Raw genomic sequence first — 25,708 nt, 5'->3', positions numbered from 1 at the left:
ATGGGTCTCCCCATTCATTCGGTCTGGACATTACGATTGAGCTGCCCGTTGGTGGCCTGTGTTCTTTTAGGGTCTTTACAACTCACATTTTCACCCTTGACAAACACCATACAATAGTCCATTCAAAATGTCTTTATTAACATTTTAGCACAAACATCACACCAAAAAAGCAAGACTAAAATTATTTGGAGCTTTACAAAGAGGAAAATAACATTGTGCTAATGATGGAGTTCCCCCACCCTAAGAAGCATTACTAAGTGTTTATGCCATGGTCATGCATTTAAGGATTTTGGCTTGAAATTTATTGGCTTGAAATTCCCTGGGTTCTGTTCTAGGGAGCCTGGAAAAAGCTTCAGTCTTCTTGATAAGGGACATCATAACCCAGGGTATTACCCAGGGGGAAATGAGCAAAAAAGGTCCGGGCCATGTCATTGATCTGGTGGTAGGCTCCCAGGGTCTGAAAGTATTCGAAATAGGACCAGAAGTCTGTAGTGGAGAAAGGCCAATAGGGCAAGGCTGGCAGCTCCTCAAAGGGATCTGATAAAAGAGAAAACAACAACAACAAACAATTATACAGCAACTTAAGAGTCTGCAAAGCTCTTTACATATAGCTGACCCTCATGACAACCAAGGAAGTAGGTGCCCTTATTCTCATTTTGCAGGTGAGAAAGCTTCAGCCCAGAGATGTTCAATGACTTGCCCATGGCCACACAGACAGTAAGGACTTGAGGCAGGATTCAAACTCAAGTCTTCTGCCTCCCAGTCCCACCTTCTTTCTATTCACTGTGCCCCCCACCTGGCCCCACTCAGCAGCATGATAGATGCCCAGAAGACATGGTCCCGATGCTTCTTGGGTGGAAAGGAAAAAAAGGATTGCAGGTCGAAGCTGGGAGGAACATCAGGGGCCACTTTAGTTCAGCTTCCTCATTTTACAAATGAAGAAACTGAGGCTCAGAGAGGTTGCCCAGGGCCCTGCTTAGGGTCACTCAGACAGTAAGGAGCAGAGACTGGATCCAGACCCAGGCCCTCAGACATCTGCATCTTTCCTGGCTGTGCCATGATGTCTCCTAAAGCCACAGGTTTAGCTTCAATACCCTTTTCCTCTCACTTAGTCAAGCAGCAAGTCTTTCTAAAGTAATTTGTGATTTAGCAGAAAGAACATTGTTCTTGGTGTTAGAAGACCTGAGTTTGAGACACTTGCTAGTTGTGTGACTTCAGATATGTCACCTTCACTTGCCTGAACCTCAGTTGCCTCATCTGTGAAATGGGGACCATTCTTACATGGCTTAACTACAGGGGTTTGATGTGGGGGAAAGCTCTTTGCAGACCAAATGCAGGTTATTTTGACTGTGGGCACAACAGAAGAAGATACTATTCTGCCCTAATAGGAACCCTGAGATTTGGGAAAGACAAGACCCACATATGGGGCAGCTAAGTGGTGCACTGGATGGAGCACCAGGTGTGGAGTCAGAAAGACTCATCTTCTTGAGTTCAAATCTAGCCTCAGATACGTACTAGCTGTGTGACTCTGCGCAAGTCATTTCACCCTGTTTGCCTCAGTTTTCTCATCTGTAAAACAGGTTGGAGAAGGAAATGGCAAACTACTCCAGTATATTTACCAAGAAAACCCTAAATGGGCTCACAGAGAGTCAGACATGGCTGAACAGCAACAACAGAAGACCCACATCTGTGGGACGACAAAAGAATGATACAAATAAAATATGATTGAATGCTCCTATGTGTTGTCCAAAAAGAAGGGTCATGGGACATCAGAAAATAATAATAAATAATAAGAATAGTTAATATGTCTATAGCCCTTTATGGTTTGCAGAGCAATTTATGTGTCTCATTTGATCCTCACAAGACCTCTAGGAGGTTGGTGCTCTTATTACCCCCATTGTACAAATAAGAAAACAGGTTGAGCATAAGTGTTCTGCCTAGAGTCACACAACTAGTTGGTGTTTAAGGCAGGATTTGAATTCAGAACTTTCTGACTCCAAGTTCAACACATCAATCTCCACCTAATTGCCCCTGGTGAGAGCCTGGTATGAGCTGGTGTACTCCTAGAAGACTTGACACAGCTGTGAAACCCTCATGACAGGACAGAATCTGGTTGGAGTAGGGGAGGGAACAAGCAACATGAACAGATACATGGGCTGGGGGTGCATTTCTCCATTTCAGTAAAGGCCCTTTTCTCCAAGAAGCTCCCGACAGCCTCTTTAGAGAGCACTGGTGCGTCTAAGGAACCATTGGAGTCATAATCAACCCCTTCTCCAGCTTCTACAAAATGCATTTCAAGCAGCAGCCCAGCACTAGCTCTTGTTCTTAGGTCTTCCCCACCAAGGGTGTACTTGGGCTCCAAACTGCCTTTTATTTTCAGATCCAAAGCTGGAAACCAAAGCTCTGGGTAAGTTTATCTTAGATCGCGTCCTTTGGCCCTCTCGAAAAGTCCAGAAGCAGTTCGACTTATTGTTTACCAGCTATGAGTCACGGATATCCCCCAAAAGATTCACACTTCTCTTCTTGGCTCTTCCCCTTCCTTGTATATTCCATTGAATTAATTGCTTGTGTGCATTTTCAATAAAGGACTTTTTTCCCAACTTTTTTTGTTCTATAAATGACTTTTTTATAGCCCCGGCTCTTATCTACAAGGTGTGGGGGTTTTTGTCTTCGTTGGAGTTGTGCTCATGGATTGGGGCGATCGCCAAGTTCTTGACAATTCCGAGCGTTCCCAAGAACCCGAGCGGCTTCTCTGCAGGCGCTCGCTCTCCTCCCCGGGGAGGGAAGCTACACCGAACCCCGGCGTCTGTCCGTCCGTCCGGGACAGGAAGCACAAAGGGCTGACCCTGCATCTCAGAGCAGCGCCAACAGCCAACGATTCCCCAAGAAGAAAAGCTCTCTGCCCGAAGGGGCTGGGCTGCATTACCTGCACCTGACTGGCCAGAAAGCCTGCCGCCGGCCGCCCTCCGCTGTCCCCGGGTGACCGAGGCTTCTTTGCCGGCTCCCTGCCCATTGCGCTTCCCTGCTAGTGGGTATGTCCCCTGCGCTCTAGGACGGAGCGTGGAGAGCTACGAGCCGTCCTAGGCGCCCATCCGAGGCTTGGTCCCAGTGGGTCAATCCACCTTTCAACTCAACCTCTTATAGGCTTCCTAGGACGTTAAGAGACCGTGAGGCTTCACCCCGATGGGGAGGGGAAGTGATTGCCCGGTCTCACAAAGGGACCGAGCAGGTGCAGAACTGGAACTCTGACCACAAGTCCGCCTCTTAAAATCCCGTGAAGACCCAGCTCCAAGAAACCTTCCCTGATCCCCTCTGCCCCCAGAACCCTCTCTCCTGGAATGACCTGATATCTACTGTGCATACGTTCTGGACATCCTTATTAATGCCCAGGATGTCAGCTCCTTTAGGGGGGAGATGGAGTCATTTTGGCATCTTGTACTATTTTGGCTTTTCAACCCCCGGTATCTAAGCTCAGGGCCTGACACGTAGTATAGCATTTAATCAATTTTTGTTGTTGCCGTGGTTGAGTCCTTTCAGTCGTGTCTGACTATCCGTGGCTCCATTTTCTTGGCAGAGATACTGGAGTGATTTGCTATTTTCTTCTCCAGCTCATTTTACAGATGAGTAAGCTGAGGCAAACAGGGTGAAGTGACTTGCTTAGGGTCATACAGCTAGTAAGGGTCTGAGGCTGGATTTGAACTCAAGGTGCGACTCCAGGACCAGAACTCTACCCACTATTCTACCTAGCTGCCTCATTGATTGCTTAATCAATTGGCTGTACCGTACTTCTTTTTTTTTCTCCATATAAATATTTTATTTTCCAGTTACATTCAGAGATAGTTTTCAGCATTTGTTTTTATAAGATTTCTAGTTTCCAATTTTTCTCCCTCCCCTCCCTCTCCCCTCCCCAAGACAGCAAGTAATCTGATATAGGTTATATACGTACAATCACATTAAACATATTTCTGCATTAGTCATGTTATGAGAGAAGAATCAGAGCAAAAAGGAAAAACCTCAAAAAAGAAAAACAACAACAACAAAAACAATAGAAATAGTATGGTTCGATCTGCATCTAGATTCAACAGTTTTGGTTTGGGTTTTTTTCTGGATTTGGAGAGCATTTTCCATCATGAGTCTTTTGAGGGGGCAGCTAGGTGGTGCAGTGGATAAAGCCACTGGCCTTGGATTCAGTAGGACCTGAGTTCAAATCCAGCCTCAGACACTTGACACTTAACTAGCTGTGTGACCCTGGGCAAGTCACTTAACCCTCATTGCCCTGCCCCAAAAACCAAAAACCTTTAAAAAAAAAAAGATTACACATGAGTCCTTTGGAACTATCTTGGACCATTGTATTGCTGAGAAGAATCAAGTCTATCACAGTTGATCAACACACAATGTGGTTGATACTGTTGTGCCATATTTCTTATACCTTCCTTAGCTTTCTGTCTTAGTCCAAAAAAACCTTCCTTGCTCCCAAATGTGCCAAACCCTGTGCCTAAATTCTCCACTATTAACATTTCATGTCTTTGCTTTTTGTATTGCCCTCTATGGGATCCTCTTTTAAAACATAAATTCTTCTGGAAAGAATATCCAGCTAAGTATCTAACACTTGAATCATTCATCTAGAGTTAGAAGGGACGTCTCCTAGTCTACCCCTTTACTGATGGGGAAACTGAGCCCCCAGAGAGTGAAGTGACTTGCCCAAGATCATACAACCATTGTCAGGAGTGGGATTTGAACCCAGTTCCTCTGACCCCAGTCAGTGCTCTGTCTCGTGGGCCACACTATGGCTTATGAGACTGAGAAATTAGTCTGTGATTAAAAAAGAAAGAAAAGAAACACCTCACATTTCTACAACTATTGAAGTTTTTGCAGTGTTTCCTCCACAAACCCATGAGCCCAGTAAGGAGGGCAGTGCAGATATTTTCATCCCCATTTCTTGGATAAAGAAAGTGTGTCCCTGAGACATGAAATGAGCAGCCTGCCTGTGGTGACAGCAAATCTCAGAGCTGAGCTCAGACCTAAATCTCCTGACTCTAAGTTAAGCATTCTTACCACCTCCAGTATGGTGCCATCTGTAAGAGGGCATTGAATGTGAATAAAGAACCCAGGAGCAGCAGATCTAGGTCTGCCACTGAGTCTCGGCTCCTTCTTTGATAGATGAAGAACCCGAGACCCAGGCAATTGAAGTGCCGTGCCCAAAGGGATAGGCTGGGCTTGGAGCTGGCTTCTCTGGCTCCAAAGCTGGCATCTCTCCCACAGTCCCTGACTTCTCTTCTCCGGAGGTGGAAGGGAGCACGGGATGGGAGCCAAGGAATTAGAGGGGCTGAGGACACCACCAGCAGGTTTGTGCCTCCCCTAGGGCATAGCCCGCCCCCCCACACACACACACTTCCTGCTCTTCACGTGCATCGTGCTTTTTATTTACGGTCAACCAGAGAGAGATGCTTTCCCAATGTAAAGTCACAGGGAGCCACGGAGGCAACAGACTGCTTTGTTATGGAACAGAGTCGATAGACACCAATACCGGTGTGCACAGCCGGCTAATCTACCTAAAGTAAGATGGAACGCCCCCCCCACCCCATCATCCCTGAACCATTTTCTTTGCTGTCTTTTAAAAACCATACACATAGAGATATAAGAAATGAGAACCATCCCATTACCTGCATCTTCCTGGACTGGCTTGGCACCTGCAAATAAAGAAGAAATGCATCACTTGGAGGATGAGGGGAAAGGGAAGCAGTCTACGGGAAGAGTAAGGGCACGACTGACAGCTAGCTCTGTGTCAGCTTCCAGGGCCATCAGAAAGAATTCTTCATGTGCAAGAGCCAAGGACGTTGGGAGGCAATTAACACGGACGTGCCAGCATGGAAGAGAGGGTGTTTGCCACAGCACCTTTTAAATCAAAGCAGCAACAGCAGGCATGAATATGATATTTTTAGGGTTTGTAAGGCGGTTCATGCAGGGTCTTTCATCTGAGTGGGAAAAACACCCAAAGTAGTCAGATGACCTACCTCTCTGACCTTGGGAAAGTTAGCAAGGAGGCTACTAGCCTCCCTGGGACTCTATTTCCTCATCTGTAAGCCGATCTTTCTATTAAAAACTCATGTTTTTCAATGTAAGCTTCTGAGGGCAGGAGTTGTTTGTTTCTTTGTCTTTGTGCGCTAGCGCTAGCGTAACCAGTAGGCGCCCTCAGTTTCTCAGATCCTTTCCAGCCCTTGGACAATGATCCTCCCAACAGCCCTGAGGCAGATGCTATGATGATTTCGGCTTTGCAAAAGAGAACACAGGTTCATAGTGGTTAGCTGGCTTGCTCAGACTCACAAAGCTCGTGAAAATCTGCCATCCCGTGTGAGCTGAGGTCTTCCTGACTCCAAGCCTCTAACCGCCCCACCTGTTAGCGTTCTCAGTAGCCAGCTCACCTGTGAAAGCCCCCATCAGCAGACAGAGGAAGAGCTGGCTGACGATGCTAAATTCCATCTTTCCTGGAAATCTCAGATGTCTGATGTCCAAAAGGTGAGAAAGAGACCTGTCATTACAAGCCACATATTTCTTTAAAATAAATTTTTTAAATTGCAGCGATGCTTTTTCCATTCCTATCCCTTCCTCAGTGACACTGGGTCCCCTCAAACACTCACACCATAGAATCCTCCCTTATAAATAAACCAACACATGGAGCATGAATATACATTTTGGGCAGCTCTGCCAAATAGACAACTATCCTAATAACCTAGATCTCATTATGAGAACAATCTCATCTTCATAGCTAGGGGCATTTGACGCTTTTCCCCGTCCCCGTCCATGCCTTTCCACTATATATTTCTTTTGGAGAGGGTAAGTAAGCCTTAGTCCTCAAGCCTGTGAGTTTGAGTCTAGAAATCCAAGAAATTGTACCTTTGTTTTCCTCCCTGAGGTTGGTGCCAGTTTTTATCTCAGAAGTTACCTAGAGGCTGATTCAGCAGTCCGGCTTGAATGGGCTTCTGTGGACAGTATAAAGAGGCAGCTCTCTTTCCAAAGGCAAGGGGATAAGGAAAGGAGACGTCACTCCTTGAAGGACCAATCTGCACTTTTCCTTCTCCAAAGAACTGGACTGTAGTTAATCATAGTTAAAAAAAAAAGATACAGAAATCAGTTCCAAGGAATCACAAAAGTGAATCCACAGGACAAAAGGAAGGAGATTCTCTGGAGGAATTCCCTGGAGCTTCTTCACTTTTTTTAATGTCATGAATTCCTTCTGGCATACCCTATGGACCCCTTTTCAGAGCAATGTTTTTAATGCAATGACAAAGGAAATCGATTATATTGAAATATAGCTATCAATATATATATATTAAAAGTCTATGGACTCCAGGTTAAGAAACCCTGCTGAAAGCTTCTCAGGCTGAACCCAGTGTTGGCGAGTACAAAACTAATTGTATTATCATTTGTCGGTTGGAAGAGAACAAAGCGTGAATCCCTCTCACAATATTCCCGGCACATTTCTGGCTGGGGCAGCAGGGCTGGTGAGACCAAGGATCCCTGGGTGCTTAAGTCCTAGGCCCTGAACTACAATCTAAAGGTAAGTTCTAACTATTCACTGTCCTTTGTCCCAACATCTGTTAAATGGGTTCAGATTAAGTAAAAGCCAAAGAATTGCAGACTACAGGAGCTGGACAGAGTCTTAGCAGGCGTCCAGCCCAGCCCATAAACGGAGGGAATCTCTAACATACTTGAGAAGTGGCTTAAAAAACTAACGAGGGGGTGGGGGGAGCAGCTAGGTGGCGCAGTGGATGGAGCACCGGCCCTGGATTCAGGAGGACCTGAGTTCAAATCCAGCCTCAGACACTTGACACTCACTAGCCGTGTGACCCTGGGCAAGTCATTTAACCCTCATTGCCTTGCCCCAAAACAAAAGCAAAACAAAAACTCTAACAAAGAGATAGTGCTGCCTCTTAAGTAAACCCTTCTACTTCTGGAGAGCTGCCTGGCTTGTTCTGACAGTATTATGGGATAAATCTGTCCTCTTTGAGTTCTTGTGGGAGGTTAGTGGTGCTCATTACACAGAAATGATAGATGTAAGAACCTGCCTTTTATTATGCTTAAGCACAGCTGTGTGTGTGTGTGTGTGTGTGTGTGTGAGAGAGAGAGAGAGAGAGAGAGAGAGAGAGAGAGAGAGAGAGAGAGAGAGAGAGAGAGAGAGAGCACAAGAGAGCCTGAACCAAGATTAGGATTCTAACAAGGCTTCTTAGAAACAAAGTTATGTCAGAGTGATAGAGAAAGAACTCTTGTAAGTATCACAATCACATATATTCTTTTAGGCTATAAAAGTTCGGTTTTTTTTTAAAAGACGTTCATAATCCCATGCTTGCATCAAAGTTACAAAAGTTGAACAAATTTAGTTAAGCAGAATCATAATCTCATACATTACCTAAGAAAACAAACCTAAACAGACCCCATAGGGAAACTAAGTCAAATTGCACATTAAAATACATTTAAGGGGGCAGTTAGGTGGCACAGTGGATAAGCACTGGCCCTGGATTCAGGAGGACCTGAGTTAAAATCCGGCCTCAGACACTTGACACTTACTAGCTTTGTGACCCTGAGCAAGTCACTTAACCCTCTGCCCCACAAAAACAAACAACAAGAACAACAAAAAACCACAATGAGGTATTAAAAGAGGTCTTCTGAGGAAGGGATCCTCAGTAAAATACATTTAAAGGGTTCACAATGGGCTGATTGAGAGAGGAGAGTTATGTGTTACCAAGATAACCAGCAACTGAGGACAATTGGGATCCTTCTTCTTGATTCTTATCTGAGAAATGTTTGAAGCTTTAAGTAAATTTTCACATCTCATAGGACAGGTTTCAGCCTGTTCAATAACCTCCCAACTTCATCAAACAAATTCTATAGGTAAACTAAGTCAGGTACCAGATTAAACAACATTTAGAAGGATTCCCATTAGAGGACCCCACCTTGACCCCACCACCCGCCCCCAAATAATACAACTTAATAAATGGAACTAAAAGATGAAAAATTTGTATCACAAATGGCCATGAATCTCTGGCTTCTCTCCTTCCCACAGGCCCCCTAAATGGAAGGCAGAATATGGAAGGGCTGAAGCCAGAAATCCCAGGCTTTCCCTCCCCTTTTAGAAGGGCCATAGATCTCATGGTCTGCTCCAGGAGGTGGCTGACGCCAGATCCTTATTAGTCACACAATTCACCTCCCAATAAAAAGAGGAGAATGAGGCCAGCAGCACCAGGGAGATCAGGGCTCTGAAAGCACTGATCCTCATTGTGAGTCAAGGTCATCTGGAATGTAATGGGAATTTTTGATTTTCCTTTTATTATTAGAGACTCAGGAAAATTCCTCGTGCCATCTTTGGTGAACTCAAAGCCTGTCTTCACATTAACCTCACTTGACCAAGCCCTGTACCAAGGGATGTGGAAATTTACCCCGAGCCTTAAATACTCCTTAGATGAAAAAACCAGAAGAAGAATCTCAACTGCTGGGTGCGCTCAGTGATGCATAAAGCCTCTTCCTCAATCAGCTTCTCGAAAAACCTCTGTAAGCTGCCTTAGTTTACCTGTAAAGTTTGTTGGATGCAGTTTGTTTCCTGCGGGGTTGTAAGTCTGTTCCACTTTTATGACACTGAAGGACCTTTCATGGCTGAGAGGAATGCAATTGCAATATGCGAATGAGTGGCTTCTCTGGCCCCTGAGACTCGAGAGCCAATGCTTGAGGATAATAACATTTAGCTTTGTTGTGGTTTTTCTACTTCCATGATTTCTGTGTTGTGGTGCAGACATACTTGGCAGCCAGTCTCCTGTAACAGTCATAAGGTCTTTACCTTTTGTGTGCAGCCTGTCCCAACAGGAAGTGACCATGAGCAAGTTTTCATCAGATTGTCATTCCTATTCACATCTATCTCTAGTTGCTGAGCAGCCACAGACCTAACCTAGCTAACCTCCCAGAGGTTTGGGGAGGTGTCTCAGGTGAGTGGCCGCCATCGGGAGGAAGGGTAGCTAAAGCTCACCTCCCACTGCCCATGCTCAGATTGAGATCAGCCTTAGGAATCTCTCACCTCTGTCTGGTGTAAGGGACCTTTCCTTAAACTTAGAGCTGTAAAATGGCCCCTGGGCTGCCTGCCACCACTCCAGTGCTTAAGCACAATGCCTGGCACCTAGCCTGTGCTTCATAAACGTTTATTGATTTCAGTGGGGCCCACCAGATTAAAATGAAATGGGGAAATATTTAACACAATAGGTAAAAATACAATAGGACATAGATAATGCTAATATATGGTTTTCTAAGTCAATATGCAGCTCCCAGGGTCCTTATGTAAGGATTCATGCCCCTGTTTCTGTCTGAGTTTGACACCAGTGACCTGGAGCATACTGACAGTTTGAAAATGTAATGTTATCTTTGTTCTATTGTATTTTTATTTATTTTGTTAAATATTTCCCAATTACATTGCCCCCCCCTCCCCGCAATGAGGGTTAAGTGACTTGCACAAGGTCACACAGCTAGCGAGTGTCAAGTGTCTGAGGCCGGATTTGAACTCAGGTCCTCCTGAATCCAGGGCCCGTGCTTTACCCACTGCGCCACTAGCTGCCCCCGCCCTAATTACATTTTAATCTGGTTCCCAGCCTTATATTTTGAAAAAATCAATTGCAGCAATACAAGGTGGGGAAGGTATAGCTGGACCACTAGTTCTTTTGAAAAAGATCTGTGGATTTTAGCGGACCACAAGTCCAGTCACAGTCAGCAGCTGGCAAGGCAGCCGGAAGCCCCAGTGCAGACAGCACGTGTGTGCATATCTACATGCGCATGTTTACATGCACAACACACATACATGTCTCCTTTGGAAGACTTGCCTCCCTGAGCGTCTTAGACACAGATCCATGGACATGCCAGACCCACGCGGGCAACAAAAAACAGCCCTATATCTGTTAATACGAGGTCAAGGAAAAAGGGTCTTCCTTTTGGACAGAACTAATGCAAACAGGCACGGGGGAGGCGGGGTTGGGAGGAGGGAACGGGGGCAAGGCCAACGTGACGTCTACGAGCAAGGATGCCAAGGCCGCCCCGCCCCACCAAGTGCGCAGGCGCAGAAACTCCTTCTTGAGGGAGGGAGGGTGCGGAGCCGCGCGTGAGCAGGACGCGCTGGGCCGCCTTCCCGCAGCCGGACTCCATTTCCCAGAAAGCACCTGAAGACTAATTGTCCCTCCCCCTCCGGCCCCCCCCCACCGCGTGCCTCGGTCCCCCTCCCCTTAGCCCGATGCATTGTGGGAGTGGTCCTTTTGGGGCTCGGAGAGCCGGGGCCCCACAATCTGTCAGGTGAGGGCTGGGCTGCGGGGCGGCGCGGGTCGGAGGGCTGAGGCTGGGCTGCGGGGAAAGGGAGGGTGACGGAGAGTGCGCAGGCGCGGCGCCTACACCTATCTACACACGCGTGTGACAGTATATGCACATGTGTGCATGTCGGAGGAGTGTGTGTGTGTGTGTGTGTGTGTGCGCGCGCGACCGGTGTGGGTGCAGGTGTAAGCCTGTGCTGGAGGTGTTGATGCGTGGATGTGCCACGCGTGGGCCTCCCCTCCCCTTCTCGCACCTCCCGCAGACTCATGGTCTCTCCCCAAGTGCTTGAAGCTCTCCCTCCTTCTCTGGCCTAGACACTCCTCTCCTGTCACTCGTGACCCTGAACCCGCCCCCACCTGTGCCACAGCCCGGTCCCACTGACCCACTCATGGCCCCCGCCCACGGGTCCATCTCCTTCCCGGGAGAAGTTGCAGGCAGCTACATCGGCTGATCCCGCAGCCTCGGCTGCATTGGAGATGGAGTGGATGGAGCACTTTACGGGGGAGGGGGTTACGCAGTGCCTAGCCCTCCCAGTGGGTGCCTCTCTCCCTCCGGGCTGATGACCCGGGACCCCTCCCTTGAGCTCTCCAGGCCCCCCACCCCGGGCGGCCTCCTGGAGGACCTTAGCGAGATGCATGGTGGGGAAGGGGGGGCGGGTCCCGGGTTACCCCAGTTCAGACGTCTGGCTCCTGCTGCGTGCCCCAGCATCCTTCCGGGGTGTGAGCTCGCACCCCACCATGCAGTCGTTTCCCAAGTTAGAGTCTCCACGCCAAGCCGACCCCCAATGACCATGGCCTGGCCCTTGGGGTAACCTGCCCGGGGCTATAGGAGGTGCCCTCCACCACGTCCAAACCGGGTGCTCTCCTTGCTCAGGGTTCTGTCCCCTCTGGGATCCGACAGGATCCCAGACTTGCCCCACGGACTTCTGGGAGGGTCCTGATCCTGCCCCGCCCCCCGACCCAGGACCCGAGGCTCTTCCGTGGCTCCGGTATCTCCTCCACCTGATCCCAGGGCCCCTTCTCCAATTAACGCATCCCTCTGGGACACGCCTGTGTCCATACTCGGGGGGCTCTCCTGGTTGGGGGTGTCCCAGTCCGGGTGAGTGCAGCTACTGGGCAGTTGGGCCGTCTCCATTCTGAGAAGCCCGGGTGCAGGAGCCCCCAGTCCCTGGGTGAGCGCTCCTTGGGGTGGTCGATGCCTCAGCCCCCCGGGGGCATGTCTGCTTGCCCCCTTCCCGCCTGCTGAGCGGGCACCCCGGGGTTCCAAAATCACGCCAAGGAAGAGCCGCCCGGACCTTTCATATGCCCCTTGACACCTCTGGGTCCAGATTCGCTGCCGGTGTGGACAGCGAAGGCAGACCCCAACGCTTTACCCTTTCCAAGGAGGTGTCTCTGTTCCCCAGTGGGTAAACCGCTCCCCGCCAAGGGCCGGGTGCCTGCCGGCCCAGAAGAGCGAGTGAGTGAGTGAATGGATGGATGGATGAATGAATGAATGCATAAAGGAACGAGCATTCATCTTCACTTACTGCGGGCAAAGCCTGGCTCAGCCCTGGGGTACCAACAGAAGAGACGCTCCCATTCTAATGGGGGGATTGTATGGGAGGTCCCCAGGACCTTAGGGTGCAGCCTCTCCGCAGAGAACAGCAGTCAGTCTCTGATGGGCTGATATTGACGATAGTGGGAGCTTTGGGAGAAAGAGCCCCTCCCCTTCCTGGGGCTCAGCACCTGGACAGGTCCCTAGGGGCCGGAGGCAGGGTGGGGGCGGGGCGGGCGAGGAGGGGCTGCTCCCCTCCTGCGCCTCCTGCTCTCAACCGTCACTTGTGGCCGTTGGTTGGTGGTGGCTTCGGGGTCTGGTCTGGAAGCAGGGCCGAGGCAGGGTGGGTGGTGGGAAGAGGGGCACGACCCTCGAGTCCTAGGTCCGGGGCAGTTTCCACCCGGGTGGGTGGGAGATGGCCTGCAATGGGGACTGGGCTGGAAGGAGGGTGAACATTGCAAAGATGAGGAAGATAAGGTGTGGGTTGTGTTGAACGTTAAGGTGGGAGAAGGGTTTGAGGAAAAGGAGTGAGCTAGTTCTTGGTAAAGTCAGATTTAGTTGTTAGTTGTTTAAATAATAAAGGTTAGCTTTCAGTTATGGATAAAAATAATGTCCATGATGATTAAGTAATGAATCAGTGAATATTCATCTTTTAAAAAATCCCTGGATGCACAGCCCAATGAAAGGCCCGTGCCTTTGTGGTTTTTGGTGGGGGGTGGAGGGAGTGAATAATATCCCCTCTACACTGCAGTGGACAGTTCTTGGTGCATTGGCCAGAAAAAATAAATCCTCACCAAATGGCCAGCCTTTGGGTGGCTGACCCCGACTTTCACTAGGCCCATAAGGCCTCTTTCCCCCAGTAGGTGACTTAGAATAGATTTTTCTTAACTCTTTCATGAATGAATTAAACTTATCACCAGCCTGTTTCTCTGGCTAGGATTTCTGGTCCCTCCAGATGCCCCCAGCCTTTTGTTTGTTTGTTTGTTTTGTTTTTTGGTGAGGCAATTGGGGTTAAGTGACTTGCCCAGGGTCACACAGCTAGTAAGTGTTAAGTGTCTGAGGCCGATTTTGAACTCAGGTCCTCCTGAATCCAGGGCCGGTGCTCTATCCACTGCGCCACCTAGCTGCCCCTGCCCCCAGCCCTTTTCTCACTGTTGTTGGCAGAGTACCATTTCTACCCCCCTTCTCCCCCCAACCCCAGTCAGTATTTGTGTATTTATTTATGGATCATACACTTGTACTGCTGTGCTAACACATCATGTACGTTGTAAAGCATACCCAAAATGAAAACTTGAAAAAGGATGGAATAAACAAATTATTTTTACATTTTTATTAATGGTACAAAAACCTATTTGTGTCCAGTATATTAAGATTTCATTGAGAACAATGTGATTGGGTTATGCTTCATTATTTTTATTTTTTATTGAAGTTTTTTTTAATGAGCAGAAATCTATTTTCCTTTCTTCTCACCTCCTGCTCCATTGGAAAACAAAACAAACTCCCTTACTGCCCCTGTTCCAAAAATATATGCTTCATTCTGCCCCCTAACTCTCTTACCTCTTTGTCAGGAGGTAGACAAAGTGGCTCTTTGGGGGTCCTTGGCACTTACAGATAGTCATTGCATGGATCTTAGTTCTTAGAGCTCAAAATATCTTTACAGTGTTGTTGCTGTCACAGAAATTATTCTCCTGCTACTGCTTAATTCATTCTTCATCTTATAAAAGTCTTCAGAATTGTTTTTTATAACGTTGATGTTACAGTGAAAATTGTTCTATTGATTTAGCTCACTGCCAAGTTCACATGCTTACATCAGTTCATACAAGTCTTTCCATGTCTCTTTGAAATCATCTAGTTCCTCCTTTATTACAGCATAATGATATTCCATGACACTCATATACCACAACTGGTTCAGCCATTCTCCAGTGGATGGGTATTCACATAGTTTCCCCTTTTTTTGGCACCACAGAAAGAGCTGTTATCAATATTTTGTACATGTAAGACCCTTTTGTCTTTCATTGATCTCTTTATGGTACAATCCTAGCAATAGTTGTTGTTTTCCCTTCGTTCTCAAAGAGGGCCATGACATCAGGGTGATGTCGTGACTTGCACTGAATTGGATTTAAGTGAGGCAGGGCTGGCTGTGCAAAGTCACCACCAACCTCACTGTCCTCCAGAGTTCTCTGGCCTCAGTGGCAAGATAGACATCAGTATAACTAGAGATACCCTGGGATGTTTGAAAAATTGGGATCGTGACTTGCCCAGGGTCATCCAGCTAGTAAGTGTTGGAGGTGAGATTTGAACTCTGGTCCTCCCAATTTCAGGACCAGTGCTTTATCCACCTAGCAGCTGCTAGTCACTGAGTTGTTTGTTCTTCATTATCAAAGAGGACCATGATATTGGGGTGATGTCATGACTTGCACTGAATTGGATTTAAATGAGGGAGGGCTGTGCAAGATCACCAACAATATTCTCTCCTCCAGAGCCATCTGGGTCTAGTGGCAAGGTACATATTAGGACGACTGGAGATGGCCCCGGATGTTTAAGGCAATTGGGGTTAAGTGACTTGGCCAGGGTCACACAGCTAGTATCTGAAGTGAGATTTGAACTCAAATCCTCAACTCCAGGGCCAGCACTCTATCCACTGCATCATCTAGCTGCCCTCACAATGGTATAGGTGACCAAAAAAGAAAAAAACCCGAAGGGTGTAGGTGGATTAAATGGTCACTTTTTAGTAGCTTTCTGTGTTTAATTCCAAATTGCTTTCCAGGATGTTTGTACTCATTTCATAGGTGTGCCAACAGTAGTGCATCAGTGTGCTTGTTTTCATAGCTCCTCCAAGATTTGCCATTTTTCTTTTTTGTCATCTTTGCCAACATGTGTATGCAGTGGAACTTCACAATTGCTTCAATTTGCATTTCTCTAAATATTTGTGATTTGAAACATTTTTTCATATGGCTATAGATACCCTTGGTTTCTTGAGAAGTGCTTCTCCACATCATTAGACAGTCCATTTACTGAACAGTGGCTCTAACTCTTGAAAATTTTCATCAATTCCTTATATATTTTAGAAATGAAACCATTATCAGGTTTTTTCAAAGATTTTTTCCTAGTTAATTGTTTCCTTCATAAACTTAGACTCATTAAATTTGTCTTTTTGTAAAAACTAAATTTTGTCTAGAAATAGCCTGTATTATTTTGTTTATAAAACCTTAGAATTATTACATATTATATGTTACATTATTATATTGTTTAAGTGTAGCTTTATGTGACTAGAAATTGTTTAAACCTAGAATGTCAGACTGACTTCATTGATTCCCTAGGAATGCCAGAGATGAGTACAAGAAATGTTACTCACCCAGGTCTTGTTTTGGGTTCACCCAAGTTTGTGTTTTGGCTTCAACCAGATTGTATTAGATGTTTATGCATGCTGATATACATCTCAATTGACCTAACCTGTAAAGTACCCTTTTCTGGAAATCACCTCTGTACGTGAAGTTTGTGTGCTGGTGTTCTTATCTGAGGACTAGATCACGTAAACTTCATGGAGACTTGATGAGAGGGAGCCACTCCATTTTCCAGCCCACCATCTTCTGTCAAATTACTTAATAAAATTCTTTCTAAAAGTTTTTCAGGTTTGAGGGTTTGTTTTCAAATGGAATGTGCAATCAAAATTATCCATTTTGTCTTATGTGATCACCTCTATCCCTTGTTTGGTCATGAACTTTTCTTCTATCCACAGAGCTGAGAGATCATTTTTTCCATGTTTCTCTAACTTGTTTACTATATGACCGTTTATATCTAAATCACATATGCATTTCTTCTTGGTTTAAGGAGTGAGGTGTCCATTTAAATCCAGTTTCTTCCATACTACTGTCTGATTTCCCCAGCAATTTTTATCTCTCTCTTTTTTAACTGGTACCAAATTGCTTTGAGAATTTCTGCTTTATAGTATCATTTGAGATCTGGCCCTGATAAGTTTCCTTTTTCCCATTTTTTTCATTATTTCCTTGTGTTTCTTGACCTTTTTGGCCACAATATGACTTTTCTTATTTTTTTCTAGTTCTATAAAATAATTCTTTGATAGTTTGACTAGCATGACATTGAATAAGTAAATTGATTTAGGTAGAACTGTCATTTTTATTATATGGACTCATCATACCCTGGCATAATTACTATTCCAGTTATTTAGATCTGTATTTTAATAAGCAGTAGTTTGTAGTTATAGTTATACAATTCTTGTGTGTACTTTGTAGGTAGATTCTCAAGCATTTTATACATTCTGTAGTAATTTTATCTGGAATTTCTTTTTTCCTGCTGGGTTTTATTGCTACTATATAGAAACTAATCATTTATGTAGATTTATTTTATAGCCTGCAATTTTGCCAAAGTTATTATTTCAATTGATTTCTAGTTGGCTATTATATCATCTGCAGAAAGTGATCATTTTGTTTCTTCTTTACCTATAGTCGTTCCCTCAGTTTCTTTTTCATGTCATCTCCATAGCCAGCATTTCTCGTACTAGGTCAAATAGAAGTGGTGACATTGCACATCATTGTTTTACATATCCTGATTTTATTGGGCAGGATCCTAATTGATCTTCAGATGAGTCCAAGGTGTGAGCCCCAGAGGGAAGGACCCAATTGAAGTGATCTTGCTTTGGAGTTCCCGGGTACCAGCTTAACTAGAAGGTGAAGGTAGTGGGCGATGCCTCCAGCCCAGGAGAAGGTTCCTGTCCTGAGACCCTTAATCAGAGTTCCAGTACAGCACCTGAAGTGAAGGAGCAGCCCCTGGAACTGCTCGCTGGTGATAAAACAATTCCTGGTCATCCTGGCGGCCAGAGAGGACTGGACGGGTGATCACATGGCCTTGGACTCAATGCTTGGGGAAAGAGGTGAGAGTTCCAGAAGTGTTGATGAGAGAGTCGCGTCCTGTCTGGGGCGTGGGGGTGGAGCCCTTATTTCTCCTCCTGGCTTTGCTTCCCTTTAGGGTATATCATTATCCAGGCCCTCTAGCATTTCCTGACCTCTGAGCTCGTCTGTCCATTTATGAAGTGCCTACTATGTGCAGTGCCTGAAGGAAAGTAGAATGCATTCATGACGGTCTTATCGCGCTGTCGAGCAGTGAATGGCAGCTCAGGCACATGGGCAGAGAAGTCCACGAGCTGTGGGACTGATGCTGAGGAAGTCTTGGATGCTCTGGTTTAGGAACTTGGGTTTGGGGTTGGTCTCCCCATGACTTCTTTCTCCTTATCCAGCTCAAGGTCCTTCTCTTCACCAAGACAGCAGCATGGAGGAAGAGGAGGGGATGACTCTTGAGTTCCTTGAAGCTAGGTTTCAGGTGAATATAAGTGTACTTTCTCCCATATCACATTGCATACCATATAATTTCTCAGTGTATTAATACATTTCTTCCTTTTATTTCCAGTGGCATCCTTTCTTTTCAGTCTTCTCTAGGGATCTGAGTTTTGAACTCTTTCCTCGAAGCATCTGACTATTCTGAGAGATGACACTGAACTTATAGTTCATGAGAGCTAGAATGTTTCCATAATAGCTATTGATAGATTCTAGAATCAAGGTCTATAATTTAAAATTTCAATCTTATTTTATTTTTGGTTCCAAATTCTCTCTCTCACTTCTCCCCCTCCCATTGAGAAGGCAAGGAAAGTAAAATCCATTACAAATTTATATAATCACACACAACAAATTTCTGCATTAACTATGTTTTTAAAAAAGAGAGAGACTGAACTAAATATGCTTCCATCTGTGCTCTGGGCCTGTCAGTTTTCTGTCTGGAGGTGAAGAGTATTTTTCATCACGAGTCTTTTGGAATTGCAGTAGGTAATTGTGTTGCTCAGTTACTCAGTCTTTCACAGCTGATCATCACACCATGTTGTTTACTGTGTGCAGTGTTCTCCTGGTTCATCTCACTTCACTTTGCATCAGTTTATACAAAGCTTCCCAGATTTCTCTGAAACTATCCCCCTCATCACAAGAGTATTCCATGACATTCATGTACCACAACTTGTTCAGCCATTCCCCAGTTGATGGGCATCCCCTCAAGTTACCATTCTTTGTCACCACAAAAAGAGCCGCTATAACTATTTTTGAATGTGTAGGTAGGTCTTTTTCCTTTTTCTTTGATCCCATTAGGATATAGACGTTGCAGTGATATTGCTGCGGTTGCTATAACATAGCTGCCAGGAATTAATATTTGGAGAGTGACTGCTGATGTCAGGGATGTGTATTACCTATAAGAGGCATCCTGATTTGGGGCTTTAGGCATAAAGGACGCGATATTCTCGAGATTTACTTGTGGAAAGGACTTTACAGGGTGAATGTGAGCAATAAGGATGGCTGTCCATCAGTCTAGGGCAAAGTGAGACATATGTAAATAGGTGAGCAGTCAATATTTGGAGGAATGGTCTCTGGTTAAGCAGGAATGTGTTTGACTCAGGCATCGGTGATGTTTAAAGATGTGGCTGTGGACTTCACCCGGGAGGAGTGGAGACACCTGGATCCTGCCCAGAGGGCCCTGTACAGGGATGTGATGTGGGAGAACTATGAGAACCTGCTCTTCTTGGGTAAGCACAGCTACCCCATGACTCAGTGTCTGCCCCTTGGGGGACCGTCTTTGCAATCTCCCTTGCTGCCAGTTGTGGGCAGTCTGAAATGCTGAGCTGAATTTTTGGCTTATTGTATATATAGGAAGATTCTAGACTGCCTCCCCCTTCAGGAGAGTCCTAAGTCCTTTGTGGCCAATAGGCAGAGTATTCCCAGGGGCTTCCTCTGCCAGCCCCAAGGCTGCAGCTTCTCTGCTCCCTGCACCCTCTGGTTAAAGATTCCCCTCAAATCTCAGGGAAGTTAGGACACTTCTCCCCCTAAGAAGCCTTTCCTCCCTATTCTCTTCAGAGATTTCTGCAGGGATTTTACTCTCCCTAGACCTAAAGCCAGCAGGGCTGTCACTTTAGCATACAAGAAGGATTCATTGGCCGAAAGACTTATCCCAGCTCTGATCACCACCCTCCACTTCCAGAAGCTCCCGGTGGTGGCCACGCTCTGACACCACCTTACACCCCTTTGTCACCTCTCCAGCAGCACTGGCCTTAGCGTCCTACCTCCCCGTCTCCAGGGCCTTTGCCCTTCCTGGCACCTTTCTGGACCCCAGAGCTGACAGTGCCTCCTCCTTGCGATTCTCCTGTTGCTGGTTCTCTCTCTGGCCATCATCGTGGCCAGGAGGGATTCTGGTTTTCTGTTTCTGGAGGATCTAGCAGTTCTCTCCTCTCCTTTTTTTTTTTTTTTACATTTTTTTAATTTAATTTTTTTTTTTTACATATAGGGTATTTTATTTTTTCCGTTACATGTAAAGATAGTTCTCAACTTTTGTTTATACAAGCTTTACAATTTCAGATTTTTCTCCCTCCCTCCCCTCCCTTTCCCCTCCCCTAGACAGCAGGTAATCTGATATAGGTTATATCTATATATCTATATACATATACATATACATATATATACACATAATAACATTAATCCTATTTCTGCATTAATCCTGTTACAAGAGAAAAAATCCGAGCAGTGATGCAAAACCTCAAAATAGAAAAAAAAAACAACAGCACCCAAAACAAAAGAAATGGTATGGTTCAATCAGCATCTATACTCCACAGTTTTTTTTTTTCTTGGATTTGGAGATCCTCTTCTATCACAAGTTCCCTGGAACTCTTCTGTACCATTGCATTGGTGAGAAGAATATAGTCCATCACAGTAGGTCAACACTCAATATTGATGATACTGTGTACAATGTTCTTCTGGTTCTGCTCATCTCACTCATCATCAGCTCACGTAAGACCCTCCAGGTTTCTCTGAACTCCTCCTGCTCATCATTTCTTACAGCACAATAGTATTCCATTGTATTCATATACCACAACTTGTCCAGCCATTCCCCAATTATTGGGCACCCCCTCAACTTCCAATTCCTTGCTACCACGTAAAGAGCAGCTATAAATATTTTTGTACATGTGGGTCCCTTTCCCCCTTCCATGATCTCTTTGGGAAAAAGACCTAAAAGTGGTATTTCTGGGTCAAAGGGTATGCACAGCTTTATTGCCCTTTGGGCATAATTCCAAATTGCTCTCCAGAATGGTTGGATCAGTTCACAGCTCCACCAACAATGCATTAGTGTCTCTCCTCTCCTTCTACACAGGCCTTCCTGTTTCCAAAATGGATGTGATCTCCCTGTTGGAGAGAGGAGAAGCCACATGGAGGCCCAAGGGAAGAGGTCCAAGATGCTCCTGTCCAGGTGAGTGAGTGAGTCAGTAAGAAGCAGGGAGATGGGAGGCCTTTTAGGGGCTTTCACAAACTAGCCCAGGGAGCTCTCAAAGCCTTCCAGACCCAGGGCAAAGACCTGGGGCTGGCTAGCATGAGGTATCTCTCTCACTTGAGCATAGGACTTGGCTGATCTTTCTTTCTCCTCCTATGTCCCTGTATCAGAAAAGAGATGTATGTCCCTTGGTTTTTGTTGTTTTTAAACAGACATTTAAAATCAAATAACCATTAACTAAAGCATTCACATAGTTATACATGTATATATACAAACACATACATGTATATATGTATCATATACACATGTATGCATATGTGTCTATACCTACACATATATCCACTTTGTTTTCAGCTCTTTGTTGCTACAAAAGTGCTGTTATTAATATTTTGGCATATATGTGATCTTTCCTTCCGTCTTTGAACTCTTTGAGGTATATGCCTAAAGGGTATGGACATTTTAGTTACTAGATGAACATTATTCTAAACTGCTTTCCAGAATGATTGGGCCAATTCATAGCTCTACCAACAGGGTATTAGCATGCCTTTCTCACAGGTGTAAGAAATCCATTACAATATGTGATCTTAATTAATAATAAATGCTTACTGCCAAAACTGGCCTTTAATTTATAAGTAGCAATATTTCTAGAAACCCTAGCTAGTCCCACTATATTTCAACTAACACACAGGCAACTGAGAAAAGTTTCTAAATGTCCATATCCTTGAACCCATAGAATCCACTTTAGGCCTATGCCTCAAAAGCATAGAAATAGGGGCAGCTAGGTGGCGCAGTGGATAGAGCACTGGCCCTGGATTCAGGAGGACCTGAGTTCAAATCTGGCTTCAGACCCTTGACACTTACTAGTTGTTTGACCCTGGGCAAGTCACTTAACCCTCATTGCCCCACAATGAAGCCAGATTTGAACTCAGATCTGCTTGAATCCAGGACTGGTACGTGTTTGTTCTACCTGGTCCAGACTGAACATTTTTCTCCTTGACGGATGGGACAGAAACTAAAGTTTCTAGAAAAGTTTCTTTCACTGTAACAAACAGTAGCTTAGTGACTTTTCCCTCTTTTGTTTCAGATTCCTTTATTGAAGAGAGCAGAGTTATAAGCAAAGACTCCTTTCTGATACAGGCTATCTGCATGGAAGAATCATCTAAGAAAAGATTGCCAAAGGATCCTGTCCAGTGTTCAAAGATACGAGAAGCTAGAGAAGATATTAATTTAGAGAAACCAAAGGGTAACTGGGAGAGACAGGCTGGACGAGTGGAAATCACTCCTAGAACAACTTTTAGTAAAGGGACTGTGCCTCAGGATAATACACTGGGGAGAAGTTTTAGTGCGGGGTCTGTCTTGGGCGCATTGTGGAAGGGAGGTGTGGAGAAATGTTTCCATAAGTATAAGACACTTGGAAAGAACTTCAGGGACTTTTCCGACCTGAATGTGTGTAATAGATCTTCCTTAGAGAAAAATCTGGGTAAGTGTAGCTTGTGCAGGAAGACCTTCAGTTACCGCTCAGACCTAATTAAATTTCATAAAATTCATACTAGAGAAAGGCTACATGAACACAATGAATGTGGAAAAGCCTTTGGCAGAAGACAAAATGTCATTAGACATCACAGAATTGATACTGGAGAAAAACCTTATGAATGTAATCAATATGGGAAAGCCTTTAGTCACAAGGACATCTTGACTAAACATAAGAAATTTCATATTGGGGTGAAACCCTTTGAATGTAATGAATGTGGAAAGTCCTTCAGGGAAAGTAAAGTACTCAAAAGCCATCAGAGAATTCATACTGGAGAGAAACCTTTTGCATGTAATGAATGTGGGAAAGGCTTCAGCCAAAGGGCCAACCTTGTTAGGCATCAGAGAACTCATACTGGAATGAAACCCTTTGAATGTAATGAATGTGGGAAAGCCTTTAGCCAGAGGGGACAGCTCATTTATCATCAGAGAATTCATACTGGAGAAAAACCCTTTGAGTGTAGTGTATGTGGGAAATGCTTCAGTCGGAGGGCAATCCTTATTACCCATCAGAGAACTCATACTGGAGAGAAACCCTTTGCATGTAACGAATGTGGGAAAGCCTTCAGTGAGAGTAAAGTACTCAAAAGCCATCAGAGAATTCATACTGGAGAAAAACCCTTTGAATGTAATGAGTGTGGAAAAGCCTTTAGCCAGAGGGGGCTGCTTATTTATCACCAGAGAATCCATACTGGAGTGAAACCCTTTGAATGTAATGAATGTGGAAAAGCCTTTATTGAGAGTCAAGTATTGAAAAGCCATCAGAGAATCCATACTGGAGAGAAACCTTTTGAATGCAATGAATGTGGTAAAGGCTTCAGTCAGAGGGGCCATCTTATTAGGCATCAGAGAACTCATACTGGAGTAAAACCCTTTGAATGTAATGAATGCCAGAAAGCTTTCAGTCAGAGAGGAAACCTCATTTATCATCAGAGAATTCATACTGGAGAGAAGCCTTTTGAATGTAGTGAATGTGGGAAAGGCTTCAGACAGAGGGCAGTCCTTATTACCCATCAGAGAACTCACACAGGAGTGAAACCCTTTGAATGTAATGAGTGTGGAAAAGGCTTCAGCCAGAGAGGACACCTTATTAGACATCAGAGAACCCATACTGGAGCAAAACCCTTTAAATGTAATGAATGTGGTAAAGGCTTTAGCCAGAGTGGACACCTTATTAAACATCAGAGAACCCATACTGGATCAAAACATTTTGAATGTAACAAATTCCTTCATCAAGAACAGGGTATCCCAAAGTAGTTGTCCATCAATTGAGGAATGGTTAAATATATTGTGTAATATAAATAATGAAATACTTCTGTACTATAAGAAATGTTAAAGAATTCAAAGAAATATGAGACAACATGTACAGTTGCAGGTTGAAGTAAGGCGAACCAGAAATACAGTATATAGAATGAGTACAACCATATAAACAGAAAGAACAAAAAAAAATTAAATGCAATGTAATTTTCATGACCCAGCTTGACCCCGGGGAATGCATTTGCCTTCCTTTTTTGCAGAGATGGGGAGACTAGGGATAGATAACTTTGTGTTTGCTGTCAGACTTGCTGGATTATGTTGGTTGGTTTTGCTATACTGCTTCCTACCTTCCCCACCTTCATTCTGGGTGGAAAGGGGTGGTCATGTGAAAATGTATCAAAATTATTTTTTAAAAATTATTTTAAAAGAACATGTTATGCTAGACAAAGCTCCTTTCCTTTACTGATGGTGGGGTTACTAAACTACTATATATCTTACTGATGCAGAATTGTTTACATGTTGTTCTCCACCACCCCCTCCCTATTAGATTGTGAGCTCTTTGAGGGCAGGGACTGTTCATTTGTTTTTTGTTTTTTAACCCTTCTTTGTATCCCCAGTGCTTAGCACAGTGCCTGGCACATAGTAGGCACTTAAGAAATGCTTATTGATCAACTAACTGAGATTAAGGATATGTTGTAGGTATAGTTTAACCTACAATGAGTTTAGTTAATAAAGTCTTTTTGTGGAAAAAAAAAGAGCAAAAAAAAAATAGAGCAATGTAGACTAGATAATTGTAAAATTAAATGGCTCCACAACTGGTTGAATCATCAACTCCAAAGAGTCATCTTTAGTATTCAATGTCAGATTGAAAGGCCTGCAAGGGAGTGCTCCAAGTTCCTGACCTACTTGAATTTTTGTCGGCAACTTATGTGAAGACACAGATGCTGCACTTACGAAACTTTCTACTCCCTTCTGTGTATTCAAAAAAAATTTTGTTGATGTTCTTTTTTTTCTTCAGCCTCACTGTCCCTAACCTTCCTCTGCTCATCGCCTAAGTCTCTTCCCTTACCCCTCAGAAGCCTTCTATGTTCACATATGCGTAGTCGAGCTAAGCAGCTCAGTCCTTTGGTCTTCTGAGAAGAGACATTTCATTCTGCATCTCTACTCAAGATGTGGAAGACATGGTTCACCTTCATCTTTAGCAGCCATCATTCATGGTACTGAAGAAGATTAAGAAAGGGGCCTAGACAGACAAGATGGTTTGGGAACTACTCCATTAAGTTTGTTATGTAATTAAAAAACACGTTGCATATCATCAAAATGCACAGTTACTTGTATCACTTTCCAAGAGGTTTTGTACATGGAAATGATGTAAAATAGGAAATCAAAGCCTTCATGAAACTCCTCTTATTTGGCCAGGGACTGGGTTCTATGTGACAAGGCTTGCCTGGAAGAGCCTTCAAGTTCGAGGTCTGTGTCTTAGGAACTATAATCCTCTGTTGGTTTTTGTCAAAGTCCTAATAATAAACATTTTTAAAATTAAAAAAATTTTTGTGGGGCAATGAGGGTTAAGTGACTTGCCCAGGGTCACACAGCTAGTAAGTGTCAAGTGTCTAAGGTCAGATTTGAACTCAGGTCCTCCTGAATCCAGGGCCGGTGCTTTATCCACTGTGCCATCCAGCTGCCCCCTAAACATTTTTTTTTTAAACCTGAGCTGATATCAATAAGGGTCATACCAAAT

General features: G+C 44.7%; 2 protein-coding genes across 4 annotated transcripts; one reads left to right on the top strand and one right to left on the bottom strand.

Annotated features, from left to right (window-relative positions):
- Positions 1–154: 154 nt before the first annotated feature.
- Positions 155–12,244, bottom strand: OTOS (otospiralin). Of its 2 annotated transcripts, none has more exons than XM_043962545.1 (5): positions 12,003–12,244; positions 6,895–7,090; positions 6,423–6,529; positions 5,664–5,690; positions 155–537 (listed from the first exon to the last, which is right to left on the bottom strand). In XM_043962545.1, the coding sequence occupies exons 3-5, from the start codon at positions 6,478–6,480 to the stop codon at positions 353–355; spliced, it is 270 nt and encodes an 89-aa protein (XP_043818480.1). In that variant the 5' UTR covers positions 6,481–6,529; positions 6,895–7,090; positions 12,003–12,244; the 3' UTR covers positions 155–352. The 2 variants fall into 2 exon arrangements, with proteins under 2 accessions (XP_043818480.1, XP_043818481.1); XM_043962546.1 differs by having other exon boundaries at positions 6,944–7,090.
- On the top strand, positions 11,270–25,431 carry LOC122725429 (zinc finger protein 260-like). 2 transcript variants are annotated; one of them, XM_043962538.1, is made up of 6 exons: positions 11,270–11,319; positions 17,451–17,758; positions 18,122–18,204; positions 19,321–19,447; positions 21,064–21,159; positions 22,265–25,431. In XM_043962538.1, exons 2-6 carry the CDS (start codon positions 17,728–17,730, stop codon positions 23,965–23,967), a joined length of 2,040 nt encoding a protein of 679 aa, XP_043818473.1. In that variant the 5' UTR covers positions 11,270–11,319; positions 17,451–17,727; the 3' UTR covers positions 23,968–25,431. The 2 variants fall into 2 exon arrangements, with proteins under 2 accessions (XP_043818473.1, XP_043818474.1); XM_043962539.1 differs by lacking the exon at positions 18,122–18,204.
- Positions 25,432–25,708: the final 277 nt, after the last annotated feature.

This window comes from Dromiciops gliroides, chromosome 4 (genome assembly GCF_019393635.1).
Source record: "Dromiciops gliroides isolate mDroGli1 chromosome 4, mDroGli1.pri, whole genome shotgun sequence".
In the NCBI taxonomy this organism is placed as follows: Eukaryota; Metazoa; Chordata; class Mammalia; order Microbiotheria; family Microbiotheriidae; genus Dromiciops; species Dromiciops gliroides.
Note: the sequence above shows the minus strand (reverse complement) of the source record. Positions and strands in the feature narration are given on the sequence as shown.

What these genes read in the sequence shown, in the direction of transcription:
- OTOS (XM_043962545.1), bottom strand. Translation starts at nt 6,480, where the DNA reads ATGGAATTTAGCATCGTCAGCCAGCTCTTCCTCTGTCTGCTGATGGGG. An exon ending in GCTGATGGGGGCTTTCACAG is followed by an intron (nt 5,691 to 6,422) that starts GTGAGCTGGCTA and finishes CTTTATTTGCAG; the next exon opens with GTGCCAAGCCAGTCCAGGAA. An exon ending in GCCAGTCCAGGAAGATGCAG is followed by an intron (nt 538 to 5,663) that starts GTAATGGGATGG and finishes CTCTTTTATCAG; the next exon opens with ATCCCTTTGAGGAGCTGCCA.
- LOC122725429 (XM_043962538.1), top strand. Translation starts at nt 17,728, where the DNA reads ATGGCCTTGGACTCAATGCTTGGGGAAAGAG. An exon ending in TGAGAACCTGCTCTTCTTGG is followed by an intron (nt 19,448 to 21,063) that starts GTAAGCACAGCT and finishes CCTTCTACACAG; the next exon opens with GCCTTCCTGTTTCCAAAATG. An exon ending in TCCAAGATGCTCCTGTCCAG is followed by an intron (nt 21,160 to 22,264) that starts GTGAGTGAGTGA and finishes CTTTTGTTTCAG; the next exon opens with ATTCCTTTATTGAAGAGAGC.